Source organism: Hemitrygon akajei, chromosome 21 (assembly GCF_048418815.1).
Source record: "Hemitrygon akajei chromosome 21, sHemAka1.3, whole genome shotgun sequence".
Lineage (NCBI taxonomy): Eukaryota > Metazoa > Chordata > Chondrichthyes > Myliobatiformes > Dasyatidae > Hemitrygon > Hemitrygon akajei.
The window spans coordinates 21,477,458-21,489,686 of NC_133144.1; the positions used below are offsets into that span (position 1 = coordinate 21,477,458).

General features: G+C 41.0%; 1 protein-coding gene across 5 annotated transcripts in view; it reads right to left on the reverse strand.

The window, feature by feature from the left end:
• Positions 1-12,229, reverse strand: part of malt3 (MALT paracaspase 3) — a 133,753-nt gene that overhangs the window by 54,487 nt on the left and 67,037 nt on the right. For all 5 annotated transcript variants that reach the window (XM_073024980.1, XM_073024979.1, XM_073024982.1 and 2 more), the window contains 3 exons: positions 10,363-10,410; positions 8,954-9,007; positions 3,071-3,097 (listed from right to left, as the gene is read on the reverse strand). In XM_073024980.1, coding sequence (XP_072881081.1) covers positions 3,071-3,097; positions 8,954-9,007; positions 10,363-10,410 — 129 coding nt within the window. The remainder of the gene's footprint in view (positions 1-3,070; positions 3,098-8,953; positions 9,008-10,362; positions 10,411-12,229) is intronic.

Consider the following 12,229-nt stretch of genomic DNA (forward strand, 5'->3'; position numbering starts at 1 on the left):
AGTGGCTCCTTGTACAACCGGATCCTCGATGTCCTCACATACAAACCCCAGTCAGTTCAGATAACAATATCTCCTCTACAATCACCATCTGCACAGGTGAACCACAAGTCCAACCTCAAAATGGAACTTCAAACACAAAATACTAGGTACCCTGATGGTACTGACGATATAGGGGAGAAAGCATCTTACAACAGCCAAAATTTAACCCTTTCTTTCTGATAATCTATAGTGTGGATACTACAATGAGTACACCAAACCTGTTAGTTGTGAAAGCTGTGACAAATGTAGACTCTTTCATTCAATCCGATGTGATATAGCAGCGACTAACAGCTCATTGACCTCATCACTCCTGCACTCTGCTGAAATGTTATTCTTTTATTCTCAATGCCTTGACTCTAGTTCCCCATTTCCTTTCGATGTAATTGATTATCTCTACTTGTATTTTTTTTTAATCAACTATATGAAAAGTAATTTACTAGTCCCGAGCCCCATTTAATTAATGAAACGGCTCTAGTAAATTATGTTAGTTTATGACTGCGATAAAGGAACTGAACATTTTCCTATAAACGCTCTTTATTTACAGTATGAGACATTTCAGAGAAGAGTCCTTGAATACTGTTAGGGCAGTTGTAGAGTTTTCATACTCAATGGGATAAGAGACTATCAGGGGAGATACACGTAGTACAGGAGCTACCTAATAAAGTGGTTACAGTGTATTTCTGTATGCTTGTGCTCTTCTGCTGCTGTAGCTCATCCACTTCCAGGGTGGACATGTTGTGCATTCAGAGATGCTCTTGTGCACAGCACTGTTGTAACATTTGGTTATATCAGTTACCGTCGCCTTCCTCTCAGCTTGAACCAGTCTGGCTACTCTCCTCTGACGTCACTCAGTAACAAGACGTTTTCACCCACAGAACGACTGCTCACGGGATGTCTCTGCTTTTCACACCATTCTCTGTAAACTCCAGAGACTCATCAGTTTCTAACATACTCAAACCATCCTACTTCGCACCAACAATCATTCCACAAAGACACTTAGATCAAATTTCTTCCCCATTCTGAAGAACGACTGAACCTCCTGACCATGTTTGCATGCTTTTATGCATTTGATTGCTGCCACATGATTGGCCGATTAAGATATTTGCATTAACGAGCAGGTGCACAGGTGTAACTAATGAACTGGCCACTAGTGTATGTTGGTTTACAACTGCAATAAAGGCACCGGTCATTTGTCTTAAACACTCTTTATTTACAGTGTGTTGTGTCTCAGTGCAGAGTCTTTGAATAGTCTTAAAACAGTTCTATATGGCTTCTTCATAAGATATGGGATGAAAGATTACCAGGGAGGTAGGAATGCAGAATTAAGATTATAGGTAGATCATTCAAGATCTAATTGAATGATGGAGTAGACTTCATGGGCCAAGGCACTTATAAATTCTTGTGTACAGTACTGTGCAAAAGTCCTAGGCACATATGCCGTATATAGCTAGGGTGCCAAGACTTTTGCACAGTTCTGTAATTTTAAATATTACATGGTACCGTTGTCAGAAAAAAAACACAGATTTCATGACAGATGTGAGTGATGATAAACCTGATTTTGATATGGGTCTCAATTGTGGATGGAGAGTGGGAAGGGGGCAGAGAGAGGGGAAATCATAGTTGGGAAAGGGGAAGGGAGAGGGAAGGGAGTGGGAGGCACCAGAGAGACACTTTGTAATCATCAATAAACCAATTAATGATCAATAACCAATTGTTTGGAATCAAATGACCTTGCCAGGTTTCTCAAAGCTGGATGTGTCTGAACCTGCATCAACCCACCCCTGGCACTCCTCCACAATCTGCCTCACACCCCTCCCGTGGTGCTCCATCCTCAGCATTTCCAACATCTTTTTGCCTCCACCGGACTTACAAACTCGCTCTCTGCTCCATGATGACAAATACAGTACTGTGTAAAAGTCCAAGGCACCCTACCTATATATATGTGCCTAAGACCTTTGCACAGTATTGTATATAGCATCTGTCATGACTCTTTAAGATATTTCAAAGTGATGTTACTGTAATGTAGAAAACACAGCAATTAACTTGCAAGGAACAAGGTCCCTTAAATCACCTGGTGATGAGTATGACAGGTAAAACCCAGGTTCAGTTCCCACCTCGGGTGCTGTCTGTCTGCAGGTTTTCTTTATGACCTGTGCTAGCTGGTAGATTAACAGGCTAATGCGCATGTGAGAGAGAATAGCGGGGATGAATATTAGTGATGGAACATGTCTAATGGGATCTTTTGAGTATAGCCAAAACTTGGCACAGCCCTGCACTTTCTCAACCTCTGTAAATTAATGTAAACCTAGATTTTGTGTTCAAGGGTGGGAGTGAGACTTCAACACAGCATTACAGATTCAGAGATGAGAATATCAATGGGGCTACGGCTCCCCAGGCCTCACCTTACAGTTCTCAAATTGATTAACAATTGAGTCAAATTGGGAAAAGTACTGAGGGAGAAGTCCTGATAGCATAACAAAGGAAATACATGAGAAGTAGCCAATAAATGGAACCCCTGCAGGGTGATTGTGTCTGTTTTAAGCTAGTGGTGATGTTTTAGTACAAAATCAGGAAACCTCAGGGTCCTTATCTTTACGTAACAATCAAAATATGCACCAGCAGAACAGAAAATCAGGCACGTTAATGCCACTTAAACAGATAGGATAACCAACAGTGAAGAGCTATCGTCTCTTAAGGGCACATCACAGGATGACAGTCCTCCACCACCACATGGCAGAAATAAATACCGTGAGAGTGTGGTTGCTTTCATTCTCACATGATTCTGTCCATCTCCTAGACCTTTACGTCAGCTAAACTGCTTCCCTGTTAGGAGGAACGCGCGCAGAGCACAAGCATCCGCTTCGGTGTTGTAAATATTAATTAAATAGATCAGGAGCAGAAATATTAGAAGATTTTTCATATGATTCATTGAGTAATCTGATCCTGATAATGGAAAATCTCGTGCTGTGACACTGTCATGAAAACTTTGACACAAAAACCCAAATGAAAAGACAAATGATTAATGACATACCGCACAGTCTGACATCTCGATGTGTGGCTGGAAAGGAACAGAGAAAAAAATACATAAGAACCAAGATATCTCTTCCTGCCAAGACTAGAAGAACGTTAATGCCAGATCACTGATATTGTGGGCATATCTGAGTTGTGGCTGAAAGAACACAAGTTGGCAGCTTAACATCTAAGGATACACACTCTAAGAAAAACATGGCAGGCAGGCAGAGCGGTGGCTCTATTGGTAAAAAAAAAGAAATCAAATCCTTAGAAAGAGGTGACATAGGATTGGAAGATGTTGAATCCTCGTGGGTAGAGTTAAGAAACTAGAAAGGTAAACAGACCACGATGGGAGTTACATACAGGCTTCTGAATAGTAGCCTGCATGTGGACTACAAATTACAACAGGACATAGAAAAGGCATGCAAATAGGGCAACGTTGCAATAGTCAGTTTGCTTTCTGCACACTGGTTGAACATCCAAGTTGGTGCGGTCTTTCTTTGACTCTATCATGGATATTATTCTATTATGGATTTACTGAGTATGTTTGCAAGAAAATGAATCTCAGGGTTATATGTAGTGACAGACATGTACTTTGACAATAAATTTATTTTGAACTTTAATCATGGGGATTTCAATATGCATTTAGATTGGGAAAAGCAGGTTGGTACTGGATCCCAAGAGAGGTCATTTGTAGAACGTATATGAGATTGCCTTCTCGAGCAGCTTGTGGTTAAACAGGGGTTCAGAACCATTTTTATGCTCTGGACCAATACCATTAAGAAAGGGGTCTCTGGACCCCAAGTTGGGAACTCCTGCACTAGAGGAACAGCAATTCTGGATTGGGTGTTACATAAAGAACCAGATTTGATTAGGGAACTTAAGGTAAAGGAATGCATAGGAGGCAGTTATCTGAATATGATAGAATTCACCCAGCAGTTTGAGAAAGCGAAGATAAAATTAGATGTATTAGTATTACTGTGGAGTAAAAGAATATTACAGAGACAGGAGACAGGAACTGGCCAAAGTTGACTGGAATAAGACACTAGCAAGAATGATGGCAGAACAGTAATGGCTGGAGTTTCTAGCGGGAGATTGGAAAGGCACGAGAAAAATACATCCCAAAGATGAAGTGCTCTTGAGGGAGGATGAGGCAACCATGGCTGGCAAAGAAAGTCAAAGACAGCATGAGGGCAAAAGACAGAGAAAATGAGAGACTATATTAGTGGGAAGGTAGAGGATTGGGAAGCTTTTAAAAACCAACAGAAGGCAACTGAAAAAGCCATAAAGAGAGAAAAGATGAAATATGAAGGTAAGCTAGCCAATAATATAAAGGTTACAAAATGTATTTTTTTCCAGATATTTGAAGAGTAAAAGAGAGATGAGAGATCAGACCTCTAGGAAATGACATTGGAGAGGTCGTAATGGAGGACAAAGAAATAGCAGATGAACTTAGTAAGTATTTTGTGTCAGTCTTCACTGTTGAAGACACTAGCAGAATTCCAGAACTGTGACAGCGCCAGGGGGCGGAAGTGAGTGTCATTGTTATAACTAAGGAGAAAGTGCTTGGGAACTGAAAAGTCTGAATGTAGTACGCCACAGGGTTCTGAAAGAGGTGGCTGAAGAGATTGTGCGAGCATTAGTAACGATCTTTCAAGAATCACTGGATTCTGCAATGATTCCAGAGGACTGGAAAACTGCAAACATGACTCCACTCTTTAAGAAGGGAGGGAGGCAGAAGAAAGAGAATTATAGACCAGTTAGCCTGACCTCAGTGGTTGGAAAAATGTTGGAGTCTATCAATAAATTTGAGGTTTCGGGATACTTGGAGGCACATGATAAAATAGGCCAAAGTCAACAAGGTTTTCTCGAGGGGAAATCTTGCTGACAAATCCTTTGGAATTCTTTGAGGAATTAACAGGCAGGATAGACAAAGGAGTGTCAGTGAACGTTGTTTACGTTGATTTTCAGAAGGTCTTTAACAAGATGCCAAATGTGAGACTGCTTAACAAGGTCAAAGCTCATGGTATTACTGAAAAGATTCTGGCATGACTAGAAGATTGGCTGACTGGCAGGAGGCAAAGAGTGGGAATAAAAGGGGCCTTTTCTAGTTGGCTGTTGGTGACCAGTGGTATCCACAAGGGTTGGTGTTGGGCCCACTTCTTTTCAACATTATATGTCAATGATTTGGATAAAAGAATTGATGGCTTTTTGGCCTAGTTTGTGAGTGATATGGAGATAGGTGGTAGGGTTCGAGAAATAGGGTGTTGCAAAGACAGATGGAGTATTGTGTAGGGAAGCACACGGTCATGCACTTTGGCAGAAAGAATAGAAGTGTGGACTATTTTCTAAATGGGAGAAAATTCAACAGTCAGAGGTGGAATGAGGCAGGAGTCCTCATGTAGGATTCTATAAAGGTAAACTTGCAGGTTGAGTTGGTGGCAATGTCAGCATTCATTTCAAGAGGACTACAATACTAAAGCAAGGGAGGCTTTCTAAGACATTGTTTAGATTGTACTTGGAGTATTGTGAGCAGTTTTAGGGCACTTATCTAAAAGATGTGGTGGGATTGGAGAGAGTCCAGAAGTTCATGAGAATGATCCTAGGAATGAAACGGTTAAAATGAGGAGTGTTTGATAGCTCTTGGCCTGCACTCGTTGGAGTTTAGAAGAATGGGGGGGGGGGGGGAATATATCTTTGAGACCTATCAAATACTGAAAGGTGTAGACAGTGTGGATGTGCAGAGGAGGTTGCCGATAGTGGGGGAGTCTAGGACCAGGGGGCATGCCTCAGAATATAAGGACATCCTTTAGAAGAGAGATGAGGGAAACATTTCTTTAGCCAGAGGGTGGTGAATCTGTTGAATACATTGCCACAAACAATTGTGGAGGCCAAGTCACTAGGAATATCTGTGGAGGTTGATTGGTTCTTGATTAATCAGGTTATGAAAAGTTGCAGGGAGAAAGCTGGAAAATGGGGTTGGGAGGGATAATAAATTCGTCATGACAGAATAGCAGAGTGGACTCGATGGGCCGCATGGCCTGACTCTGCTCTTATATGTTATGGTCTTATAAACAGGCCTTGTTCGTGCTCAAGGTAAAAAAAAACCTGACACCACAGTAAGCATTTGTTCAACGAATCTCTGAAAACTGAACCACCTGCAAGTTTTATGGAATGTGGGAGAAGCGAAAGCTTGGCAGCTGGTCAAAAACACAAAGTATGAGCAGTTCACATATACTCTTGCCAGAAACAGCAGCAGTCTTAAAACTGATGACGCTAAACTCAGGCTTGAGGAGCAACATCTCATACTCTATCTGGACAGCCTCCAACTTGATGGTATGAACCTTGATTTTGCCATCCTCCAGTAATTACACCCCTCCCCCTTCCCTTTCCTTATTTCCCCTTTTCCATTCCTTATTCTGGCCACTATCTCACCTCTTCTCTTCTACTCACCTGTCCATCACCTCCCTTTGGAAACCCTCCTCCTACCCTTTTTTTTCCACAGTTCACTGTCCTCTTTTGGTAGATTCTTTTTCAGTCCTTAACCTCCTCCAACTATCACCCCCACAGCTTTTTAACCACATCTCCTTTCCCCACCCACCAACGCTCCCCCCTCACGTGGTTTCACCTATCACCCGTCAGCTTGTACTCCTTCCCCGCCCCCCATCTTCTTATTCCACCTTCTGCCCCCTTCCTCTCCAGTCCTGATGAAGAGTCTCAACTTGATACAACTCTCCATTTCCCTCCATAGACATTGCCTCACTTTCTGAATTTCTCTGGTATTTTGTGTGTGTTCCTCAAGATTTTCAGCATCTGCGGAATCCCTTGTCTTTAGTCTTAAGACTAATTGTGCTGCCCAGTTTCTGTTCCAATAGCCTCAGGCAAAATGTTGATGATATTCCATTTGGTTATTCTGAAACATTCAGGAATTCATTAATGTATGTAGCTGAAGATGCTGATTCTAACTATTTTAAAAATATTTATCTTATGACATAGGAGTCCTTTCAACCCTTCAAATGCATGTTGGCACTCAGAGCTATTCCACCAGCTCCATTATTTCACTACAACCCATTTGTTGTCATACATCCATGAACTCCTCTTTTTTTTTTTTTTTTTTTTTTTTTTTTTTTTTTTTATAAACTTTTTTTATTGTTTTCAAATAGTTACAAAATAAAAGTGTATGAGAAAAAAAATGTTACCCAGCCCCCTCCCCTTAACCCCTCCCCCCTAACATCCCTAAAAAAAAAGAAAGAGAAAAAAAAAAAAAAAGGAATGCCTGGATATTGGAAGATCCCCACACGCTCCACGGAGTTCGTAATAACTTTGGTGTATGCATTTATTTCTTTCCCCAAGTAACCAATTATTTCATCTTCGGAGCACCTATATATTTAATCCTGTCTTTTGTAAATAAGGGCGCCAAATTTTCAAAAATGTTTCATATTTATCTCTTAAATTGTAAGTGATTTTTTCAAGTGGAATACAGCCATAAATTTCGTTCTTCCAACGATCTATACTTAGATATGTATCCGATTTCCAAGTCACTGCAATAGCTTTTTTGGCTACTGCCAATGCAATTTTTATAAATTCTTTCTGATATTTATTCAATCTGGCTATCGGTTTTATCCCGTCAATATTACCTAGTAAAAGTAATGTTGGGTTGTGTGGAAGTTGTATTCCAATGATTTGTTCCAGTAAAACTCTTAAATTTGTCCAAAAAGGTTGAATGTCCAGCATCCACCTGCACGAGGGGCAATTTACAATGGCCAGTTGAACTACCATACATTATCCTTAAGTGTAGTTTTGAGGCACAGTCGTGGTGGAGCTTGTCCTGTCTGTCTCTCTCCAGCAACAAACAACCTGTGCTATCACTTTACAAAAATACCTTCCGTATTATTTTAATGTTTGTTTTTGGTGGGCACAAAGACAGTGCAACTGAGACAAGTAAGAAGTTCTTCACTAAGAGGACTAGATATTTGGAATTCTGTTATTAATTATTAACTAAGATTGACAGTTTGAACAATGGGGATTAAGACCATAAGATATAGGAGCAGAATTCAGCCACCTTTCATTCTTCTGAATTCTTGTGAATACAGGCCCAGAGCCATCAAATGTTCTTCATATGACAAGCTGTTCAATTCTGGAATATTTTCATGAACCTCCTTTGGACCTTCTCCAAGTTTCTCCAGAATCTATGGTCCCTGGATGGGAACAAAATTACCACCAATCCTACTGAGTGGTAGAGAAGGCCCAAAGGGTCTTCTTTTGTGCTGGCCTAAAAAAAAATCAATCCATGAGGCTTTTCCCTCATGCCTAACCCCATCTCCCGGAATGCTGGCAACTTGTTCTCGGACTGCTGACCAGCTCATTGAGTGAGATGGCAGATTTCTGTCCTCCCAGAACTGATGAGATCCAACTTAACATCCATTACCTGCTATCAAAAGGTTTATAGGACCAAGGCCAGGTAGGAGCAGGTCAATCCTTTTGATTGCAAGAAGAGGCTAGCAACAATTGTGGTCTGACTCAGAAATGCAAGGTTTCAGTATGCAATTCTTTCAAAAAGTTATACAGAAATGTTGATACAGGATAGAAGGATAGGTCACAAAAGAATTGGGGTTTCCTGGTTTTATCTGACTCACTGCATTAGTATGCAAATCAAGGATCTGCATAGACATTAAAAACTCTGAATGTGTCAATTAAGTTACAAACAACAATTAAAAACAATCAAGTTTCATGTTCCCTGACACCCAAATGTTTTCACAGAGCTTGTAGTTTGAAGCTTGGAATGCCTTTAGCATTACATCACCTATTTTGCTGGAACCTGCTTGATGAACTTTGCCTTTCTCAAGTCACACCCAGACACAAGCGGGAAAAAGTGAAGACCACGTCAAGTACTTTCTCCTACCTGGCGTCAAGCAGACTGGTGTGGAACTTCCTGCTGCCTTCCCTTCACACGGACCTGAAAATGATTAATTGCACATCACTACATTTCAAAATAACCTCAGACTTCTTAAACAAACTATACACAAAAGTATCAGCATGCTCCCTTGAACATACTGTAGATCAAGAGATGAATACAGGAGCTGTTTAACATGATTTGCTTGGATAGGTAGAGAGAGAGAAAGATTGCTTCCTGCAGTGGGGGGAAATCCAGGACTAGAAACCTAACCTTAGGCAGTCACGCTTACATCAGGTAGCATTTCTTCACAAAGGGGTAGTGGAGCTCTCCTCAGAACATGTTAGTGCTGGTGAATAAATGAACATTTCAAGAATATTGATGCATTTTTGTTAGGGCAGAGAGTTAAACAATTAAAAATGTAATTAGATCTAAACTGAATTGCAGAGCAAATTAATCAGAATCAGAATCAGACTTTAATCGCCAAGTACCTATGCACATACAAGGAATTTACTTCCGGCAGATGTTGTCTCTCTGCTCATAAAATAATAATGATAAATATAAATGAAAATATAGATTATACATACAGGTAGTGCAATCCAAGTAATAGTTAGCCGACAGTTAACCGTCAGTTAACAGTTCAGCAAAGTGACCGCAGTAGGGAAAAAACTTCTCCAATGCCTATTAGTCTTAGTCTGGAGGGATCTGAAGCGCCTACCAGACGAAAGCAGATCAAACAGTCCGTGCGCAGGATGGGAGGAATCAATATAAGGACTGAATATTGCACGCAAATGTTCCAGTTCACATATTTTTACTCCACCCTAAGACTACTGGAATGGCCCTCTACTCTCTCCGCTGTATACAGGAAATCTGAATGAAGCAAGTTAGACATTTCCATATTTCTGATATCATGGAGGGAAATCATTTGGCTCATCAAGTCAATGCCAGCTCATAGAGCAATTCTGTTCCCCCCAGCAATTCTTCCTATTCTAACCTATTTTTTTTACTCATTTCTATCAGCTCTACCCTCAGATTCTGCAGTGGCCAATTAACCTCCTGATCTGTACGTGTTTGGGATGTGGGAGGAAACCCATCCCAATGTCGGGAGAATGTACAAATACACAGATAACATTATAAACCAGGATTGAACCTCGGTCAACAGAGGTGTGAGGCAGCAATTCCACTAACCGCAGCTAACGTACCACTCAGTAGTAAGTTCTTAATTCCATGAGTTACAGTTCTACAGCAGAAAAGCTGCAACCAGACACATTGTAGAAACACTATCAAACGACTGACAGTCAACTTGTGCCAAATAGACCAGGTTGGATTTACTCCCCAAAGTATCCAATTTAGAAAAGTTTCATTTGCATTTTTGCCAGTATCTATTGAAAAATGTTTAAAGGAAGTTTAGTACTTACTCTTCACTCTTCGGGAAGGTAGTGGTAATGGAGCACTGATGTTTTCCACTGCATGGGAAATAACATGATATATTCCAATAAAAACCTTGGAAATTATTTACATAAATACCCACAGCGATAAAGAAAATACAGAACAAGGCATCAGCAACATCTTCTTAGGGCATATCTTTAAGTGATTTAATGGGAATCTGAGGGGCAACCTTTTCTCTCGATGGTAGTCAGCACATAGGTTGAGCTGACAGAGAAAGTGGTTTAGACAGGTCCATTAACAACCTAAAAAAACATCTGGACAAGTACAGGGATAGGAAAGCTTTGGATGGATATGGGCCAAACGCTGGCAAGTGACACAATGTAGATGGAAATCATGGCTTGCATGGACAGGTTGGGCCAAAGGGCCTGTCTCAGTGCTACATGGCTCAATGGCTTTAACTCGCATACAACACAGGAAAAGCCATTCTAGGATACAGACTTAACAGTTTCACATCGCATTCATTACTCATCACTGTGTCAACACTCTGAAAGTCTTCACTCAACCGGACAACTAAAGCATTTGTAAATTGGATTACCTCCAACAGGACCACAATCTTGTCACAGGGTTTGGAGGTTTGCGTGCCTCAGTGACCCAGAGAGCTATGTTGGCTGGAGTCAGGGCCTTGTGCTTTGGCTCGTGGTAGGGTCACCCATGCCATCTGGTCAAAGGGCAGAGGACAGACTAAGAGTGGCCCACCGGCTCTCCAAGTTCCGGGGTTCAGCTCAGGGCTAACAACCCTGACTGGTCAAAAAATGTTACAGAACCAGCAATGTGATTGTATGGACAGGCAGAGGTGGAGGCCCTTCAATGTCAACAGTGTAATGAGCAGTAAATACGAAAAACTGGATTAGTGCAGGTGGGCAACTGCACTCCGTTGACGTTGAATGGCAAAGGGCCCACTTGCACTATAGCTGTTCAATGTGACTCTTCATTGCTCTCACGCGAGCAGCTGAGTATGGGTGATGATGCTGACTCTATTTGTGACATTCACTTCCAGGAACGGCATAAAAATACACAGTCTATGAATAAAACAAGCATGAATCTGTATGAAACTAGCCATCATACGCATGTTTGGGGTAAAGGATAAGAGGCTTAGAAGGGAGACAGGGAAGTATTTTTTTACCCAGAGGGTGGTTGAAATCTGAAATGCACTAACTGACGGAGAGACTTTCACACAATTTAAAAGCATCTAGATAAGCACATGAATCACAAAGCCAATTAAAGTGTTATAGACACACACACACACGCACACGCACACGCACGCAGTGCTGGAGGAACACAGCAAGTCAGGCAGCATCTATGGAAATGATAAGATAGTTAATGTTTTGGGCCAAGACTCTTCTTCAGGACAGAGTCCTGGATTTCCAGCACCTCTAAACTTTCTTGTGTTTATGAAATGTTAGTTAATAGAAGGGTACTTGATAGTCAGCATGGACATATGGACCAAAGCACCTGAATCTGTGCTGAAAACTATATTAATGTTGAATGGCAAAGATCCCACACTTTTGAAACAATTTTACAGAATGCACACATCCTGGTTATAATGGGTATCAGGCATCTTTGCATAGAACTTTCACTATTTTAAATGTTAGAGTCCACCAATTTTCAACACACTGGATGGGTGCTGAATTTAGTTTAAGTATCCAGTCAAACACCCTACAAATTGGTGAAAATGGTGATATTTAGCACAGAAATAAGTTGTAAGGATAGATTTCACTTCTCCTTTATTAAATTACTGCGTGTGGATACTCAAAAATCACCAGATGCTTGTTATACCCAAACTGACTAGCAACTGGGAGATACGTCAGTGCCCTAATAAGCATTCTGTATGGCATC